The sequence below is a fragment of the Pseudoliparis swirei genome, chromosome 14 (genome assembly GCF_029220125.1).
Source record: "Pseudoliparis swirei isolate HS2019 ecotype Mariana Trench chromosome 14, NWPU_hadal_v1, whole genome shotgun sequence".
NCBI classification, from domain to species: Eukaryota; Metazoa; Chordata; class Actinopteri; order Perciformes; family Liparidae; genus Pseudoliparis; species Pseudoliparis swirei.
This window is the reverse complement of record NC_079401.1, coordinates 4,109,262-4,129,013: the sequence shown is the minus strand read 5'-3', so window position 1 is coordinate 4,129,013 and position 19,752 is coordinate 4,109,262. Positions and strand designations below refer to the sequence as shown.

Here is a 19,752-nt window from a genome sequence, read left to right as displayed (position 1 = left end):
GACCACGTTACTCCTACTTTTGAGCGTTTTCACTTTTTCTTTGGCTGTCCTGTGTTCGTCACCCCCCCCGCTTATCCCTTAGACCAAAAGGGGACGTAACACAATTGGGGGCTCGTCCGGAATCCTTTCCCTTCAAAAAAAAGAAAAAAGACAGTCAATGGTGGTAAATCAGTTGTAGTTTTGTCGAGGGTAATCATGAGTTTTGACTTTTATATATATATATATCTCAAGATCTTTGAGATGTGCAATGTTGGTCAGACATTTGAAGTAACTTTCAACTTGCAAACTCATTAATCCAAATACTCGATAATATTTGATAGTTTGAGGCCGTTTTTCTTGTCAGCATCTGTAAATTTAAAAATGTATCCTTTTGGTTTGTTGATAAGGTGTCAAACTTATACATGTTTTGGCATGTTTATTGTTTGTGACAAAAATAAAGAAATAACCTCACATTTCAGATTGAATATACATGAAATAACCTTCTAAGAAGCGACTAGAGACATTTAAATGGCCGGTAAATCACAACTTCCTCCATCTCTGCTTCCCGTTTTCCTCTCTCTGCTCTTCGTCTCCACACACCAACACTAAATCCATCCAATAAGCCCACATGAGTTCAGAGTGACACCTATAAACGGTTTTAGCTGGGCTTAGTGTCGGGTAAATAAATGGAAGGCATCTATGAAGCAATGCTCTTCAAACAAGCCGTGCTGCATTAGGGAAGACAGCCACTGTCTATTTGTTTGCTGAGGATGTCCGGAGTGATGGGACAGGTGCACGATATGATGTTTATTCCCCATAAAGGCACAGCTTTATATTTGTTAAGCTTTTAACGGGCTTTTAGCATTGACTGGCTGGCCAGCACGTTCTGTATGCCGCGTGTGCAAAATGGGAAACTTCCACTGACTTTATTTTTAGCCCCCTCACCGAACCAAAGCGCGCACGATGCCGCCGTGTTTGAATATCCTATTGTTCTGATAAAATACCGTCGTTTGAGTTTTCACGGTGACATAGTTCTCACGCTGCTCCGAAGGGAACTAGACCCAAACAGGAAGGGTATTAATGAAGATGTAAATATGGCGAATGACATTTATGGCAGTGGGTTTATTAGCCTGTACAGCTGTTATCAGTGATCCAACGGGCATGTGAAGTCAACTGAGGCCACATTTACACATAGCCGGGTATTTACAGAAACGAATATTTCTGCCTCTCCGTCTTCAAAAATAACGTCGTACACACAAGGTCGTTTTCAAAAAAGTTTCTGTTTATATGAACCCGCATAAATACGCCCCCGGGCGCCATCATAACTATGCCAAACCTGTAGTCGGCAGTGTAACGAGAAGGATAAAGACATGCAAACCAATCAGAATTCTCAAAACCAACAACAACTACGAAAAACACGATCAACTTCCTTTTCCTTTAGAGAGTAAATATGGCGCGAGGTTCATTTGTATGGACAGACAGCGAAGTGGAGCTGCTGCTTCGAGTCGCCTTAGATTATAAGGCAAATAAAGCACTCGATAATGTGGATTGGGAATCATGCCAAACTAAATATAGGGATATGTTGGCATTGTTCTTAGAACAGTACCCGTCCGAGACCTCCGAGGAGTATCCTCATGTCAAGGAGGAAATAACTCGGGCGCACCTAAGCAAACTAACTGTAAACAGGACGCTCACATGACGTGAAGCATTTGTAGTCGCATACTGTGACGTTTGACAACCTAAAACTCTGTTTGACTTAGTTCACACGCAAACACAAAAATGGAGTTTTCAGAAATCTCCACTTTGGCCGGAGTTTTTTTAGAAATGATCGTTTTCCGTGATAAAACCTCCGTTTTTGTGTAAATGAAAGGCCAAAACGCATGAAAATATATGCGTTTTCCCATCGTGTAAACGGGGTCTGAGACACTAGTGGACAAGGGCTTTGCAAAGGCAAGAGAGAGACACCCTCAACCGCCTCTGATTGGCTGCAACTGGTTGATTGGGTTTAGGCATGTATTCCAGTATTTATTCATGCATTTAAATGAGCAGTGATCATATCTGGGTAAGCCAATCAGAGGCAGAGTAGCGGGTCATGCCGTCAACATAGCACAAACAATACTGTTTTACCACGTCCACGATATCAGTTTAGCATGTTAGCTTAGCATCAAATTAGCACGAGGCTCAAAGGACAGCTGATGCTGATGAGTGTCATTAGTGTTGCATCAAAAATCTAAATTATGGACAGATTTAAAGTATGGTGCTATAAATAGTGGCTTCATGGCATTTGTTAATTGTTAATTGACAGTTAACTCAAATTTACGAATGTAATGAAAAGGTCAGTGTGATGGTTTGTCCTCTGGGGACCATGAATGTATATGTACATTCAATCAGCATTTCTACCCGACGATTGATATTTGTATTTTATGATTTTGTTTTGCTGCTTTAAAAAAAAGTAAAATTAAAGTGTCTAAAAATATTCACATTCACCTTTTTAAAATGTCCAACTTTATTAGAAAAAAATAATTCTGGAATAGATCTCAATGCCCACTGAATGCCCTTCATTGATCCTGATAATACCATTTTTTGTATAGTATTATATTACTTTATACAACTCTGTTTAACCCTGGCAAAGGCATCCCTGATACTCTGCATAGTCATCAAGTCCTTTAGTTTTCCTTTGGTGACCAGCTGGATTATCATCACGCTGCCATACATCCGGTTTCATACTTTACTATGATCCGCTAACATGTGCAACCAATCCAAGCTATTTACTCAGAAGAGGAAGTCATTCTTGGACAAGAACAATGCATTTGTTTTGTTTTTAAACGTCGGAATGTTGCATTTGAACCACACAAAAAAAGCAACTCATTTGAACTTCAGTTTACAAGATGAATAACTGGCCACACCCCTGGAATAGTGGACCTATAAGCAGCTGCTAACTTATTTTTCTTTCTCTAATTTTTTTAATTATCTTTATTTAAAATGAACCATGTACAGTTACAACATACATGTCACCATGACGCACTGAACCAGATTGTCGCTCCACAGCTCGTTTGCATCTGTCGTCCCCTGACAGTCCATAACACAACAACTTCCTCAAACACCAGCGGCATGAACATCTGGCCCACTTGACCGCGCTGCGCATTTATTGTCCCCACCTTTGAAACTTCGGGTGAGATAATATTTAACGAGCAAAAAGCCAGCGAGTCGCATAACTCAAAAGTACAGCCTCCGCGCGCGCGTGCCCGATTGGCTTGGGATTCAGACGGTGATCTCGGTCGCACGCTTTCACCACAGCGCGGAAAACCATGGTTTGTTGTTTTTGTGTTAATACTCACATATCAGGTGTTTCATGTGCAGGGCAGGGGAGCATTTCTGAGGTGTGCGGTCCGCTCCACTGTGCGCAGGTTTCCATCGCCAAGGTGATCCTCGGAGTGGTCGGGCTTGGAGCGGTCGTCACTCTGATCGCGGTACCCATGTCGATATTCTTGAAAGGTCAGTCTTTTCTGCTCTTTCAATGAGTCACGTGTTTGGCGCTAGCGCGTGCTTTTGTTTTTGTTGTTCGTTGTTGTGGCACGTCGATCAGTCGCACTCCACGTGCGTCATTACGCACGATCTGTTTTAAACGGCACCCCTTCTACATCAGCCAACGAGCAATGTATCCCTAAGAATAAGACCCCACATCCTGGTGTTACGTCACAAAGGGGGGGGGGGGGGGCTGCAATTTAGTTTATCTTATTCAACACGTGAGTGCCTTTAAATAGTTGTATTCTCACTCAGCACACACAGGTATGTCTCCTGTCATTTCCAGCCACTTGCTTTCTTTTATGATTAAGGTCCGTTATATGTGTTTTTGTGTGTGTCTGATATCTGTAACCTGTGACCTTCATGTCAATGTGTTGTTGTTTTCAGAGGGGGAGAAGAGAAACACAAGATCGTTTACCCTGGAGGACGCCTTCAACAGCTCACTGAAGCCAAAGTCTGTCAGCATGAAGTGGATCTCAGGTGGGTCGATTACACCTGTGGAAAGTAATGATAAAGTGCAGACGGCACACTGATAACAGCCATATGGCTTCCAACCTGTAAATGTGTCACAGATGATGCTTTGTTATCAGCCACAAATCATACATTTATTCTAGTTACTAATTCACCTCATTGATGTGTGTGGGAATGAATGCCTCATGACTTTATGGGAAGTGGTAATGGACATTTATATAGCACTCAATTCGGTTTATTTGTAACGCACACATTCACAAATTACAAATTTAGGCTTTACAATCTGTACACATGACATCCCCGTCCCAGGACCTCACACCGGAGCAGGAAAAACTCCCCCTAAAAAAACTTTAACGGGTAGATGAACAAGTTGCAACTACCAAAAGTAGCAACAACAGTGGAAATAGAAGAATGATAATGATTACAAAAGCAGGATTGGCAATAGCAAAGCAACGAATCATAATGATGATAATAGCTGTCGGTGTCGGGTAGGACCACGATCCATGTAAATAGAAGGAGACAGAGAGTAGGGGCATCAGCAGGGCTATGGCATGAGGCAAGACCCAGGAGAAAGGGCCCAGGAGAAAGGACCCAGGACCCAGGAGGCAGGACCGGCTCCAGACACAGCCACAATCTATAGAAACCTGTGGAAAAAGACTCCGGGGAGACGGTTAGTAATGTGCATTGATGGGACATGCATTCATACAGAAGAGAGAGAGAAGAGGAGAAAGGAGCTCAATGAATCCTCAGATGTCCCCCAGCAACGAGGCGAGAAAAGCAAAAAGAAGGTCTGTAACGGCATCTCTAGGGGCTGGACCAGGGGAACCGGATTCAGTCTGTCAGACCGCTATGAGCTCGCCAGTTGAGCACGCTCACGCACTCCAACATGCACTAAAAGTATGCGCTCACAAGGGAAAGTGCTTTCCTTCTCAACTCATTGACATAAACGGAACTCATAGACGTAACTTTCTAGCTGATGTATTTTGGGATGTGCACGCTTGTCCTCCGTTTTAAAATCAATTATGCAATTTTATCACAGATTACGAGTATCTGAATAAATCCGAGGGGTCAGTCTTCCTCCAGGATGTGGTCACAGGAGCGTCATTGAAGCTCTTGAGCAAAGAAGAGTTTGTAAGTCGTCCTCTGTGCGCTTCATTGGCGTGAAAACTTCAGAACCATTTGAAACGGACGTCTTTTCTGTGAGGTCACGAGTCTCATTTTTATTTTTTCCCCATACAGAGCGAAAAAGGCGCTTATGACTACCAGCTGTCCGCTGACCGCGCATATGTGGCATTCATGAGCAATCGTACCAAGGTACAATAAGCTTTTATTCACAGACATTTAACTCCTATTTAAACTGTTCACCATACAGTGCTGTTATCTGTGTGTCCCGTTAGCGGTGGCGGCATTCATTCACAGCTACATACTCACTCTATGACCTCAAATTGAAGTAAGTACCTTAAAACTATGATTTTTTTATTTCTACATCCACAATAATGATTTGGCTTCCTGTGGCTATGTTACATTCAATAACTTATAATAATACAATGCATGTCAGTGGAAAACATATATATATATAAAATACAATGCATGTCAGTGGAAAACATATAGATATAAAATACAATGCATGTCAGTAAAAAGAATATATATGTATATATATATAATACAATGCATGTCAGTGAAAAGCATCCACGCAAAGTAGATTATTTTAGAATATTTCTTCTGAAATAAAAATAATGCTACATAAATAGAGAAGTGTATGTTTCACCAAGATGCAACCCATATTTATAAGTTTAAAACTAAGTTAAAGAAACCCTGTGAATAGAACTATTTGAATATATTTTGTACTATTTGTTGGACCGAATTTATGATTGACTGACAACGTTGGTGAAGTGTTGCATGGTTGTTTTAATTTTAAACTTTTTAATTTATGATTATTTTCCTGCTTTAACATTTTTGTGGATGTGTTTCCTTGTGGCCCTCCTTGGCCAGATGCATGGTTCATTGTTTATTTTTATTTATTTTCATGTTTTTACTATTATGCATTCTTACCTTTGAAGGTTGTATTTCTGTCAAAATACCCAAATAAAATATAAAGTATAAAATAAACAAATTAAAATAATGTTACGTCTTACTATTAATTGAGAAATATTTTCCTCTTTTTTTTACAGACAATTCCTTCAACCCGCTGACATTCCTGAAGAAACCCAGTACTTTTCCTGGGCTCCCGAGGGGAACAAGCTGGTGAGCTCGGACACATCAATGATTGCTGTTATGTGCATAACTTTGACAGACAGCTCTGCTTTGAAGGTCGTGATGGAGGAGGCGAGTGACCGCTCCCTAACCCTTGAGCACAGCATGAAGGGTTCAAATGGGTTTGTTGTCAAATAACCAGGCAGTTCTTTTCTAATCTCTGGTATTTGTGTTTTATTGTATTTTAAGGCCTATGTATGGAAAAATAATGTGTATATAAAGACCGGCCCCAGGCTGCCATCAAAGCAAGTCACTTTCAATGGCGTGGAGAATCTGATTTTGAATGGTATCCCGGACTGGGTGTATGAGGGTAAGTGGCACATTATGTAGTGAATTCATGTCAACACTCCACGGCTCCATTTCCATGAGTATTCACCTCGCACCTGTACCTGGATAATGACATCTGATCCACAGGTTTTGGCTGATACAGATTTAATTTTAATATATCAGGTGTAGACGGAGTCTAAATCAACTATATCTACTATAGTGATGGATGAGGTAGATGAGTGATGGATGAGGTGGATGAGTGATGGATGAGGTGGATGAGTGATGGATGAGGTGGATGGATGTGGTAGATGAGTGATGGATGAGGCCAATTAGGCCTCTTCCCGGCACCTGTTCCTCCCCCACTCCCCCCTGCAGCTGAGCCTAACCACGCCCCAGCCACCACGCCGTGGTTGTCCTAAACAGCTTCACACTCCCCCCCCCCTACAGAGGAGATGTTCTCATCCAATCAGGGCCTCTGGTGGTCGCCTGGAGGGAAGTACGTGGCTTACGTTGAGACCAACGACACCGACGTCCACAACATAGAGTACTCGTGGTACGGCGAGAACCAGTACCCCAGCACCGTCTCCATTCGATACCCAAAGGTGGGCCGTGTGACGCTAACGAGCTCGTACTGGGATCGTTGTCTCCATTTAACTAACCCTAACGCGTGTGTCCTACACTCGTGTGCAGCCTGGAACTCCCAACCCGACCGTGAAGCTGTTTGTTGTGGACGCTGATAACACAACGGACGTCTCGGAGGTCGCTATCCCAGAACCCTTTGGCTCAAGGTAATGAATCAACCTCTATTATTAGTATTATTACAGGGAAGTAAATCAGAAACGCAAAGAAGGTATTTCTTTGCGCCCCATAGTGAGCACTACTTGGCGACCGTTACTTGGGCAACAGATGAAAGTCTAGCTGTCCAATGGCTGAAGAGAGTCCAGAACCACCTCCTCCTTCAGATCTACACTTTTAGTGGAACCAGCTGGGTTCCTGGTGAGGTAAAACATGTCATCAACAAGTATTAGTATTATTCTACATTTTCTACAGACACCGGCCCGTCGCATCATTTTATGTGGCCCCTGATGGCTTGACTGACGTGTGATCACCTTTTCTTAAAGAAATTGAAGAAAGATTTCCCGTGCTTTTATTTTGAAGGTTTCAAATCAAATAGATTAATGTTGTAATATTAGAGACATTTTCTTATGCACAATATTTCTACACTCAAATAAACAATAATCAAATGCAAAGAGAGGAGTTTATAAAGTGTTTCCGGCCCTTTAAGAGGGCAGCCATGATGAGTTTGACGCCCCTCATCTGAACCACAAAGACATTATTGCTCATTCCTCTGCCACTTGGAGATGTGCCGCGTTAACCAAAAGGTTTATCAAATGTGATTAGTGCAGTTATAAAAACTAATTGTATTTCTTTTTTACAGCATCTGAAGATGAAGAGCCCCACGGGTTGGATTGGACGGGTACGTCCAGGCAAAAGAAATTCTTTAGTGTATTAAAGCCCAATATGTCTTCTATCCCAGTGCCATGGAGCTCCATAGTAGTCCACAACCTTACCATGAACACACACACACACACTGTAGTTGTTTTTTTACTCATCTCACATTCACCCCCTGTTTACCTAAATACTCACTAAAGCACGAAATGCAGATTATTCCGCCGCTGAAAATAGTCCCCATTCACATCCCAGTGGGAAGGAGTGGGCAGCCGGGTAGAGAAGTCAGAGGACACATGGCGATACACTTGTTCTTTCTAGTTCTCTCCATCAGAACCGGTGTTCGACGTGGACAAGAACAGCTACTACCTTGTGATGAGCAACACCGACGGGTACAAGCACCTCCATCACGTGGTCGGGGTAGGTTGAATGATTTACTTTAGTCGGCAAATTGCTCCTCTTTTTGAGAATTGCGCCACTTCCCCCGTATTGCACAGTGTTGGTTGTTTACCTGCAGCGTGTTCTGCTCTGACTCCTCATGCAGGAAGTAGCCACAGCGCTCACCTCGGGGAAATGGGAAATCATTGACATTCTGAAGGTGACGGCAGATAGTGTGTAAGTGGCGGCGGCGTCTGCATACGGCCTGATGCCCGCGCGAGACCGTTTCTCTCTTGGGAGAAACCATGGTGATATCTCCAAACTGCATGAATGTTCAGCTCCTTGTGTTCTGTGAACATTCTGTCAGATTGGGGATGTGTGTAATTAGCCTAAGAAATATAATATCCTCATATCACGAGAGAGGAGCAGCAAATGCCCCATAATGTTCTCTAATAATTATGATAATTTCTTGTTGTTTGGTTTTTGTTCTTTGTTGTGTGTCCTATCTGTACTTCCTATACTAGGTAGGAACACAACAACAAAATCTATAAATATAATTTTTTATTATAAAAAAACAAAGAAATAAGTTATATTTTGTAATAGTTGTTAAAAAAAATTAATTGCAATAAATAACCACGAAGAAATAAGAATACAATGAATATGATTGTTGATTTTGTTTATTTTTTGTAAACAAATCTAAGAAAACACTTTGAATCTGTAAACTACTGCCTAATAGTCTTATTATTGCCTAATAGTCTCATTATTGCCCAATAGTGTTATTATTGACATTCTATGACAATTGCTCATACACAGTAAGCCTAAATAATTATATTGATTATTTTTGAACAAAGGTTAAATGTTATTTCACAAGTTTCAAAAAGTGCCCCCAATTTCTGTTCAAATGCTCCTGGATAATATGTAAATGTGTGTAATTTACTATAATTTGCAAACGATGTCGTTGTCACAGTTTAAGGGGAAATCGTCATCTAATCGTTCTTGTCCATAACAATCATTCCTCAGATATTATTCAAGTAACCAGGATGGTGGCCGGCCAGGAGGGAGGAATGTTTACAGGTCAGGATCTTTATTTGACTGGTTTATATGTTTGCTAGTTGTTTGAGGACATCATTTTTTGATACAAGGGATTTCTGCTGACTTACTTGCGTGTGTGTGTGTGTGTGTGTGTGTGTGACAGGTGGACCACACAAGACCCAAACAAGTGTCTGACCTGTGCGTTACGCAGAGAGGACTGTCAGTACAATTCGGCCTACTTCAGCCACAACGCCTCCTTCTACCGCCTCAGCTGCAGCGGTCCGTTATACTTTTGTATTATTTTTACAATCCCTTTCTTATTTAAAATTACAAAGAGGGAAATATTAATGATATAGAGGGAGATTATTATTTGTAATACGTATGCAGAATACTTTCTATACATTAATAGCGTATCATCTTTTTCTCAAAGGTCCCGGCATTCCTTTCTATTCTTTCATGGATACCAGAATTGATAAAGGTGATCCAGAAAATTTGAAATAAAATCTGAAATAATATCGAGGAGGATACGATGTTATTTTAATGAGCGTGATTTTTCTGTTTTTAATTGTAGAGCACATTGTTTTGGAGGAAAATAAAGTATTCAGCAGCCTAATATCTGACATCCAGATGCCATCTGTCCGCCGCCACTACATCCCGCTGGGAGGATTCAGTAAGTGAACCATCACGAAATATGAATTACACGGAGTGATGCCGATGGGCAGATTTTGTTTCCGTTAAAAATAAATATATTTTCTTCTAACCCACGGCAAGAACGCAAAATATGCGATATTCACAAAATGTGGAAATAAAATCTGCTATAAAAAAGGGATTAAATGAAGATTTCTTTCTATTGTCGTCCAATTATGGGACAACATTAAAATGGATTAATGGTAAATTTTTGGTTTTAAAAAGGATTATTTGTAAAACATCTTTTGAGGGTCATAAGTGTGATTGAAACGTATACATATGGAAGATGACAAATAATAAAAAAAAGAGTACGTAAAATAGGATTAAAAGAAGATTTATTTCCAATTATGGACTCAATATCAATGCTGCTTTGTCACTCTTTCTTTATAAAGTTGTATTTTCCACCAGTTTTGAATCCACCATCAATGTTTAATGACACCTTTCTATACTTTTCAACAGATCTCTGGTACCAGATGCTTTTGCCTCCAGGTTTTGACGAATCCAAGAAGTACCCTTTACTACTAGATGTGTAAGAATACATCCCCCCAAAAAACCACATTTAATAATAAATGCTTTTGAAAAGAGATTTCATAAACTGACGCTGAACGTTGCCCAACCCTCCAGGTACGCCGGTCCCTGCAGTCAAAAAGTCGACTTCATCTACCGGGTGGGCTGGTCCACCTACCTGGCCAGCACCGAGAAAGTCATCGTCGCCAGCTTCGACGGAAGAGGAAGCGGTTACCAAGGCGACAAGTTAATGCACGCCATCTACAAAGGTCTGGGAACCCACGAGGTGGAAGATCAGATAACAGCCGTCAGGTAAGGAAGGCGAGGTCACCGCGTCCCCGCGCTCGAACAAACAGCGTCGCCCGCCGTCTCCCAGCAGAGCTCGATAGAACTGGATTCACACACACACACACAAATTATCATGAGCATCACGGAGCGACGGGGACGATCAGAAGGCCCGTTGACATCGTCGTCAATTGTTGTCTTTTTAGGGAATTCATCAAACTGGGCTACATTGACAAAGACAAAGTTGCAATTTGGGGCTGGGTAAGTTCTAAAAAAATTAAATATAATAACATTTAAATCTTCTTTTGTATTTATTTTGGGTATCTATTGATGTACAGTGTGTGTGTGTGTGCATGAGGATGTGTCTATGCATGTGTGTGAATATCCAGCTGTGTTACACGTCTGAAAGAAATAATAAAAATCACAATGACTAGAAATATGAACACATTGATAATAAAGAGGGCTTTGAAGGGATGAGCTCCAGCTATGAGCCGTTTCCCCCCCGCAGTCTTACGGTGGGTACGTGGCATCGATGGCGTTGGGATCTGGAAGTGGAGTTTTCAAATGTGGAATGGCGGTCGCTCCCGTGTCCAAATGGGAATATTACGGTAAGCGTCTTCACGTTTACCTCCTCCTCCTCACACACTCACGTTTACACACAATATCTGCATCTCTGGTTATTCCAGATTCCATCTACACAGAGCGCTACATGATGCAGCCCTCAGAGAACAATCTGGGCTACAGCGTGAGTTCCTCCCTCTCATATCTGACTGTGTCACGCTGATGTTTATTGGTTATCAATAACCATAAATCTGACTGTGCAGAACTCCACGGTGACTGCCAGGGCCAAGAATTTCCATTCAGTGCAGTATCTCCTGGTTCATGGAACAGCCGACGGTGAGTTATGCAGGGCGGCTGTTTATTTATTCACAATTTAATGTCTGTGTTACACCAGCGTCAGAAATACACAAAGGGCAAAACTTCCGCTAAGAAATATAATTTTACCCCTGATGTCACGAGGAGAGGCAAAGAATGCCCCCTTAACTTCAATAATTTAATAGCAGGAATCAGGAATCTGGAATAGATCCCTCGTGGTGTTCAGGGAGTGTTTGTTGGGATTTTGTTGACCTTCTAGTCTAGCGCCACCTTCAGATCAAACTCTCCCTCCGTGACGACCGCCCTCTGGCCAATGACGCCGAGTCCGCGGTGACCCCTGTGACCTTTCTGGACCCAAACGGGCCGGTTGCGTGGGAAGCCTCGTTAATCATTACGCTTTGTGCTTGTGTTGTCTAGACAATGTTCATTTCCAGCAGGCGGCCGAGATCTCTGAAGCTCTGGTGGAGCAGCAGGTGGACTTTGAGGCGATGGTGAGTCATCTGGGGGAAGCAAACGGCTCGGTGTCATTTCACGAACACGTTGCGTTCTGCGCTCTTCTTTCAGTGGTACACGGACAAGGACCACGGGCTGGGCGGCTCGGCCTACAAACACGTCTACACACACATGAGCCACTTCCTCCAGAGGTGCTTTGCATGAGCTCCACTGCATCGCTTTCAAAAATTGTGGATACAATCTTTAGTTTTAAATGCAGCCTTGATTATTAATGCTACAAACGCCTGAAAAGTAAAAAATGGTACATGTCATAATATATTCACGAAATTGTTTTGTCTTAAAAAAAAATGCTCCTAACGACGGGGAAACAACAGAGACATGATAATGAAAGTATACTTGTACTACTGGAGTGTACAGTGGGACTATTGGATTAAGTTATACACAGAAACCATACTTTTATACAGTTTTACCAAACGTATGTGATTGTCCGATTGTTTTATAAAATAATAAAGAATTAAATAATGAGAACTCTTTTTGTCTGAAATATTTTATTCATCATCATTTAGACAAAAACAACATTTTCTTTGTCTAATATTTTAGTTTTGCGTTCAGAACTTTTCATCCGAGATGTTGTGTAATGGCCTCTCGCATCCATCTTTAAATCATGCATCTCTTCTTCATTGGTTTCTAATGGCGATTGGCATCCATGAAGTTGCATCACAACTGGTTTTAAACATCTACTTAATAAATAAATACAAAATAAACCGCAGCCCATTCCTCCCAGTTCCCCACTCTGCTGTATATAACTGAGTTGTTCCGCGTGTCGACATGTACGGTGGCTCGAATAATAATAATAATTTATTATAATAATTAAAACTTATTTGGCGCTTTTCTAAATACACAAAGACGCTTAAAGAATTTTTCTTTTTACAAAAAAACCTGCGTGTAAACTTGATTGACACAACTTGAGGTCGTTTTAAAAGTAGGAGCATTTCAAATTAAATAAAGGCTTGATGTGCAAAAGCCTTTAGTTTTGAGGGAAATAACATATCCTGTCAGACAAAAGAGAAATCAGTTTAATTTCTGACAGTCGACTGAAGTAGTCTTTATTGTATTTATCACAACTTTTGAACCGTTGGACTTTTTTTAAATAATAATTGAAAAAAATATATTCCAACAAATTAAAATGTACTGCGGCCCATGTGACATCATCTTACATCAAATACGGGAACATGTGTGTTTTATAGAGCGCCACTCTTTGTCAAACCCTTGTTAAATGGGAGATGACTGATGAAGAATTAAATTGGATCGGAAAGAACCCACAAATACTGACTCACCTTCCCGATGCACACGTATCGCTCCCCGTCGTGATGACACAGTCGCACATTAAGGCCTCTTCCCCCGATACTCTCCGCCGGACAGCGTGAGCCGCGCGTGTTTGATCTTGACACCTAAGTAGCAGCTGGCGTCACGCATGACCGCCGCCGGCTTTCCTCTCTGAGCAAACGCTGCGCTTGTTGATTCGGGGCCCGTGTGTCTAATGGGTCGAGAGTAACAGGTGGACCGGTTGGCGGAGAGGGGCCAGAGTTGGCCCGCCCGAGCAGAGCCGTCCTCCTTCCATCCCGTGACGGTATATAAGAGCACAAAGTGAGAGAGGGCGGCGAGAGAGAGACACCAGGAGCCAGCAGAGGAACTACCAGCAGCACCGTTCTTTGGAAAGAGAGAAGAAAAGGTGAGTCGGGGGTTTTGTTGCATTGGTGAAACCACTTCATGATCCAGTAGTCAAACCCTTGTGTGTGTGTGTGTGTAGGTTGTAACCATGAGAAGCATCCACTCCCCGGCTGCTCTCCTTCTGGTCCTCGTCTTGGTCCAGAGCAGCTGGCAGGTTCCTCTGCAGGACGCAGACGACAGCTCCCGGTACAGAACTCATGTTTGGACCCGTCTTTAAGTTGAAAGCGTCCTCCTTCAGACTGCAGAACCAGTGTTTGAATCTGACTCAATCACGATTAAAATAGTGGGTTTTATTTTGGGGATTTAATGAAGTCCCAAAGTGATGGGGATAGCCATGCTCAATATACCCCAAGAGAATATTAGGCATATATAATTATGGTGCAGTAAATGGAGATATTTATTTTCATTAATTATAGGAAAGCAAAAAAATGATGAAATTGATACTGCTTTATGGTGAAAATATGTTCGGAAGATGCAGATGCTGCATTTCTTTCCCCCGAATATGTGCACGGTGAGATTGAAAGCCTATTTATTTGTATGTGCTGGTCATGTTGAACTCAAAGTGGGCTCTCGCTCCGCAGCCCGGAGGCAGACGACACGTTAGCGGGCGAGCTGAGGGCGCTGTCGGCCGCCAAGAGGCACTCGGAGGGGACCTTCTCCAACGACTACAGCAGGTACCTGGAGGACAGGAAGGCGCAGGACTTCGTCACCTGGCTGATGAACAACAAGAGGAGCGGGTCAGTGCGGGATGAGAGAGGTCATCACGAGAAGTTGAGATAACAATGAGTTTTGTTAAGCCAACGAAACACTGATAGGAGCTCAGGGGGCTACGGCCACTTAACAATAATGTAAAAAATACTCCATAAGCGTGTGTGTATATTTAGATATAGATATATATATATATAGAGAGAGAGAGAGAGAGCGAGAGAGCTTTTATGTATATATTAATTTTTTCTATTTATTTTTTTGACCCCTAGCTATATACATCAATATTTTTTTAATGCATTCTTATTATTTTAAATCGGAAACAGTAGGGGTGGAAGATGAATGTATTGTAGTAAGAAGTACAATATATCCCTGGAAAGAGTCGTGTGGATTAAAGTAGCGTAACATTTATGTATTTCAGTCAAATATCTCCAAATTGTACTAATTAATGTACTTGAGTAAATGTACTGAGTTACTTTCCACCACTCGATGACGCGGGGCGGGTCCTCCCCTGATCCAGTTATCACGTCAGCTTCTGGAAGGAAAAGCTTTTTCAAACTTAAAGTATTGGTAAATTATAAGTTGTCAAACATTTCAGAATCAGAAAGATGTATTTGCTACGTGTGTTAGACACACAAAGAATTTGACATGGCAGCTGGTGTGTAGCTGGTGTGTAGCTGGTGTGTAGCTGATGTGTAGCTGGTGTGTAGCTGGTGTGTCCATTAGACAGACAAACAAAACAACAACAATCAACATAGTGCAAGAATTTAAACACCTCGCCTTTCTTCTTGTGTCTTGTACTTGTCGGTAAACTTTCTGTATCGGCTTTTCTTTTATATATTTTTTTTCTAAACTGTTGACTCTGAGCCCTGCGCTACATTTCCAACAAAAACTCTCTTGAATCCTGAATCTTTGCGTCCGCAGTGCTGAAGAGAAGCGCCATGCGGACGGGACCTTCACCAGCGACGTGAGCTCGTACCTCAAGGACAAGGCCATCAAGGAGTTTGTCGCCAAGCTCAAGTCCGGAAAAGTCCGAAGAGAGTAGGCTGACCGTCCCTCGCCTCCTCCTCTTCCTCCTCCTCCTATAGCACCAACAAACACATACCGGCCCGTGTCTGATTCCACCTGGACGACAGAGACAAAGGAGCTAATCGACTCCTCCTTTCCCCTTCCTTCGTTCTCCCACACCCTTCATGTTCCTTGTGCTCAAATAAATCACCTGAACTTCTTGCACTGCGTTGATTGATATGTGACGATTGTGTACAATTATTTTTGATTTTACACGTACAGAAAAGAATCACGGGACGATCAACTCAATGAAGTCGCTTTCAGACACGTTTCCCCATGGAAACGCCGCCATTGGGCCTAATATAGCAGCTGGATTTGAGCGGGGGGTTTCCACGCTGACCCGTATGGGTCAGTGTTTACATTGTGTGCCTATGTACTCAGATCTGAAAGCGACAGGCGGGGCGAGGCAGTCAGCAGGAGGCATGTAGATGGGAGCTTCACCAGCGATGTGAACAAGGTGCTGGACTCCATGGCCGCCAAGCAGTATTTACTCTGGGTCATGACCTCCAGGCCGCCAGGGGAGAGGTACGCACAATCAAAATAAAAAACAGTCGCACGGCTGATCCGATAATTGCGAGAAATGCTAAACGACAAAAAAAAAAGCCTGGCAGTGATTGTGTTTGTTTTTTCTCTTTTGCAGAAAGAAAAGAGGGGCGGAGCAATGAGACCCTGGAGGACTCCCCGCTGTGCACGGAAGCCAGAAACAGGAGGAATAGAAAAGCCATACCGCTTTGCATGTTGTGACGTCAGCACGATATTTAAATTTGTAAGTCTTTTTTTTTTACTCAGCGGTTCATGATGCAAAGATACAAAATAAAAGAAGAAAAACGTCCACGCAAAAAAAGAATCGAGGGGGCACTTTTTTTTCTATATTTTTAAGAACACATAAAACAAAAAAGTGAAATCTCAGGTAGGCCTATAGGAAAAACACGAGTAGCGTCGTTGATTCTCATTGCATATTATTAATCCGCTCTGCAAAATAAAGTTTGTGATCGTGCGTTTGTGTTTATTTGTTGATACATTATAATATAGTGCAACGCATTAAGTCAATATTCACTTCAGTTTACATCCACGTCCAAAATGTCATCGCTTTACATTTTATTCTATTAGACATTTAGTTGAAATTAGCATCATTTGTTTATGTACCTTAAATTGTGTTTTGCGACGTCACAGTGGATATTGTTGGAGAAAATCATATAACTTAGTTTGAGCTCCTTAGAGTTAGCCAGCAGAAATAACGATGTAACTTCGTATGATGCTTGGTCATCGTGACCCAACAGGAGAACAGCGTGTGCCGGATTCTTTGGGTAGGAGCTTGGTCAAGAGGAATACCGGAAAAAGAACACAACATGTGTGGGAAGCAGGAGGTTCTGGTCACTGACTCCAACAGCTGATCTGATTGGTGCAAGGTCTGATGGGAGGGGCTACATTTACACCACAAATATATGCAGAATATTCTAGAAAGACAGATTTGTTGAACTTGTTGAATTTCGCCTTGAGAAAAAGAAAAATCTCTCTGCTCATCATGACCTCCCTGTGGACAGTACAGGGATCAATAAAGTACCACGTCAAAATAAAAGTCATAGTATAGTATGCCAAAATATGTCATACAACTTTATGCTTGAAATAATAGAGATGTGATCAATAGCTAATCTATTGTTTCTGTTGAATCATGACTTGAGTGGACAGACCCCAACCATGTTTCAAAAGTCACGTTTTTTTAAACATTTGGGTCAGTCTTAAAAACCATTGTGGCCATTTTAAAAGTGTAACACTCTACCTGGAGTATTTTGATAAATGTATGAAGCCACTTTTGGCCTTTTACAACAAGATGAGGTTTTCATCGAAGCAGAAATGATCCACAATAGCTTCTACAACTGCTGACTTGTAGCAGGATGTTTACATGGCTAATCTGCTCTCTTCTTTCCAGACACATGTGGGAAGTTTCTATTTTAAGGACAAATATCTAAAAAAAAGAAAAGGTTTCCACTTGTAGGTTGCACTTTTATCTTTGAGTTGTCCTTCGGGTAGAGCCCGACCAAAGTGTGGCGAGTTCAAAATGGCCACCGAGTGGGAACCTCCTCTCCGGCCCCTGAGCCCAAAGGAATGCCTCTTCATGGCATTGTGCTTATGACACATCCAATACTCTGAACTATGTTCAGCTTAACTGTTGTGCATGTTTTGATTTCCCGTGTGTTGAGTTTGCGTACGTAGCCGCGTTTCCGTCCCGGAGAGTTGATCTCAGAACAACGCTCTCCTTTGGCATACTTAAGTCAAGAGGAAATGTTTTTTTGATTATGTTTTCTATAAGGCTTTATACGTACTCTATTTTAGAAAGCATCCAACGCTCCGGAGATATCACGGCGCTCGATGGGCCGCAACACTAACACAATGAAAATCCTCTGTTTCAAATGATGAACTAATTGTAACACTTAACTGTGGTTGTTTATTAAAGAGTACTGCGACAAGACACCTGATATCCTTTGATTTCAAGTGACTAACACTCAACCAATCGGAGTGCTTGATTTTAATCGAGCTGTATTATAATTTCCTTTATGTTCCTCCACTACCAATGATTGAGCTCTTTTTATACCCCTGGTGACTAATTGGACTGGACCAATACCATCTATAGAGGTGAGTTTATCTATCGCAAAATGTACGCTAATATATTTACACGCTTTTACTAACCCCCAAAATATCTATATTAATTTACAGCCACATTTAGACTTCCTATCACTGAAGTAAGTTATATATCCATAGTTTTACTTTAATAAACACAGCAATACATGGCTTCACTTCCCCCTACCGATTCCTTCAGTTGGTATTTCCCAGACCTATAAAGCGGTGGTCATGGATGCTGGGAAGTCATTTGCCAGATCACCCTGGGGAGAGGAGACCTGTTCCAGAGAGCCCTGGGAGGAAGACACCTGTAACAGGTAAGTTGTTGCAATATACACACACTGTATGTCTGCAGCCACAATCCCTGCATTTTCTGTTTATTAGCAGAAGGCTAATTGCCATTAGCAATGGCCCACTATGTGCGGTTGTAAGAGTCGCGTCGAGACTCCGCTGCAACTACTGTCTATATTTCCAAGGTTTTTTTTAAACCTTTATTTGTCTGCAGGATCTAAAGAGTGGGAGTGCGTTGTTACATTCAACCCCATGTATTAATTTACACTTCCCTGGACCAGGTAAGTTGCAATATGTTTTATGTAGTCACAATCCTTAAAGTGGAGCTGTTACAGCCACAAGTTGGTGGTCCTGGTTAACAGTAAGTCTGCTGTATATCTTTTCCCTAAGTGTGTTTTTACTAACACTATTTATTTTCTAGGTACCTGGATCACAGATGGTGTGCAGCTTGCTGATGGAGATGAGTTCCAAGTAATTTGTAAAGTATAAATGGATAGTGAATAAAGTTGTCTTTTTTTTTGGGCAGGTGAGAGATTAGGAGTCTCATTTCATAACAAGGTCGAAGGCAACTGTCACGCTCTTTTTGCTGATGACAGCAAAAACTAAGTCAAACTTTTTTTTTTAATGCTTTATGAGAAGCTTATTGAGGTGTGTTGTGTACAAAAGATGAAATGCATTAAATTGAGACTTGGAGTTCAAAAGTAACTGAATTTTATTACATACAAATGAAACATTTCAAAAATATGCAGATTTTACAGTGAATCACATTCCTCCGAGTTCCCACTGCAATCAGGTATGGCTGTCTGCGGTTCCATCAGGATGCTGGTCCCCATCTGTGACAGAAGGACAAAGTTTGAGAAAACATCTTTAAAAAATGACAAGAATGTGATGTTTCCTGTGTGGCAGCCTTACCTTGATGCACTTTCCTGGTCTCATGAGGTGGCGGCAGCAGGATCAAACTGGACGACATGTCACTGTCCCATCCGACAAGACTTCTATGTAGAGCTGCAAAACAAAAATGAATGACAACAACAAACTTACCATTTGGACCTTGTGCGAGGCACACCTAGGTTTTGTGTCGTCCAAGGTTGGGATGCTGAACTTCTTGGAAGCTGTGAACAAAAAAAATGCACTTCAAATTTAATATGAACAACAGACATTTAATAAATTAAGCAA

General features: G+C 41.8%; 2 protein-coding genes and 1 long non-coding RNA gene across 8 annotated transcripts; all 3 read left to right on the top strand.

Moving 5' to 3' along the window:
• The first annotated feature begins 2,869 nt into the window (after positions 1-2,869).
• LOC130204651 (dipeptidyl peptidase 4-like) lies at positions 2,870-12,690 on the top strand. Of its 6 annotated transcripts, XM_056431528.1 has the most exons (25): positions 2,870-3,474; positions 3,892-3,984; positions 5,015-5,106; positions 5,215-5,289; positions 5,373-5,425; positions 6,147-6,219; positions 6,418-6,538; positions 6,943-7,097; positions 7,186-7,283; positions 7,367-7,496; positions 7,934-7,972; positions 8,266-8,364; positions 8,489-8,559; positions 9,343-9,396; positions 9,518-9,633; positions 9,785-9,832; positions 9,926-10,024; positions 10,501-10,570; positions 10,666-10,860; positions 11,040-11,094; positions 11,342-11,441; positions 11,520-11,578; positions 11,658-11,730; positions 12,127-12,200; positions 12,274-12,690. In XM_056431528.1, exons 1-25 carry the CDS (start codon positions 3,288-3,290, stop codon positions 12,364-12,366), a joined length of 2,322 nt encoding a protein of 773 aa, XP_056287503.1. In that variant the 5' UTR covers positions 2,870-3,287; the 3' UTR covers positions 12,367-12,690. The 6 variants fall into 6 exon arrangements, with proteins under 6 accessions (XP_056287503.1, XP_056287501.1, XP_056287500.1 ...); XM_056431526.1 differs by having other exon boundaries at positions 2,870-3,290; positions 3,387-3,474; positions 11,342-11,578; positions 12,127-12,690; XM_056431525.1 differs by having other exon boundaries at positions 12,127-12,690.
• Positions 12,691-12,753: 63 nt separating this feature from the next.
• Positions 12,754-16,663, top strand: LOC130204653 (pro-glucagon-like). The gene is made up of 6 exons (XM_056431530.1): positions 12,754-13,894; positions 13,973-14,079; positions 14,475-14,630; positions 15,523-15,639; positions 16,048-16,191; positions 16,307-16,663. The coding sequence occupies exons 2-6, from the start codon at positions 13,982-13,984 to the stop codon at positions 16,329-16,331; spliced, it is 540 nt and encodes a 179-aa protein (XP_056287505.1). The 5' UTR covers positions 12,754-13,894; positions 13,973-13,981; the 3' UTR covers positions 16,332-16,663.
• Positions 16,664-18,523: 1,860 nt separating this feature from the next.
• On the top strand, positions 18,524-19,021 carry LOC130204312 (uncharacterized). Its single transcript, XR_008833619.1, has 3 exons — positions 18,524-18,602; positions 18,791-18,857; positions 18,998-19,021. It is a non-coding gene; the product is annotated as an uncharacterized LOC130204312 (long non-coding RNA).
• The last annotated feature ends 731 nt before the right edge of the window (positions 19,022-19,752 follow it).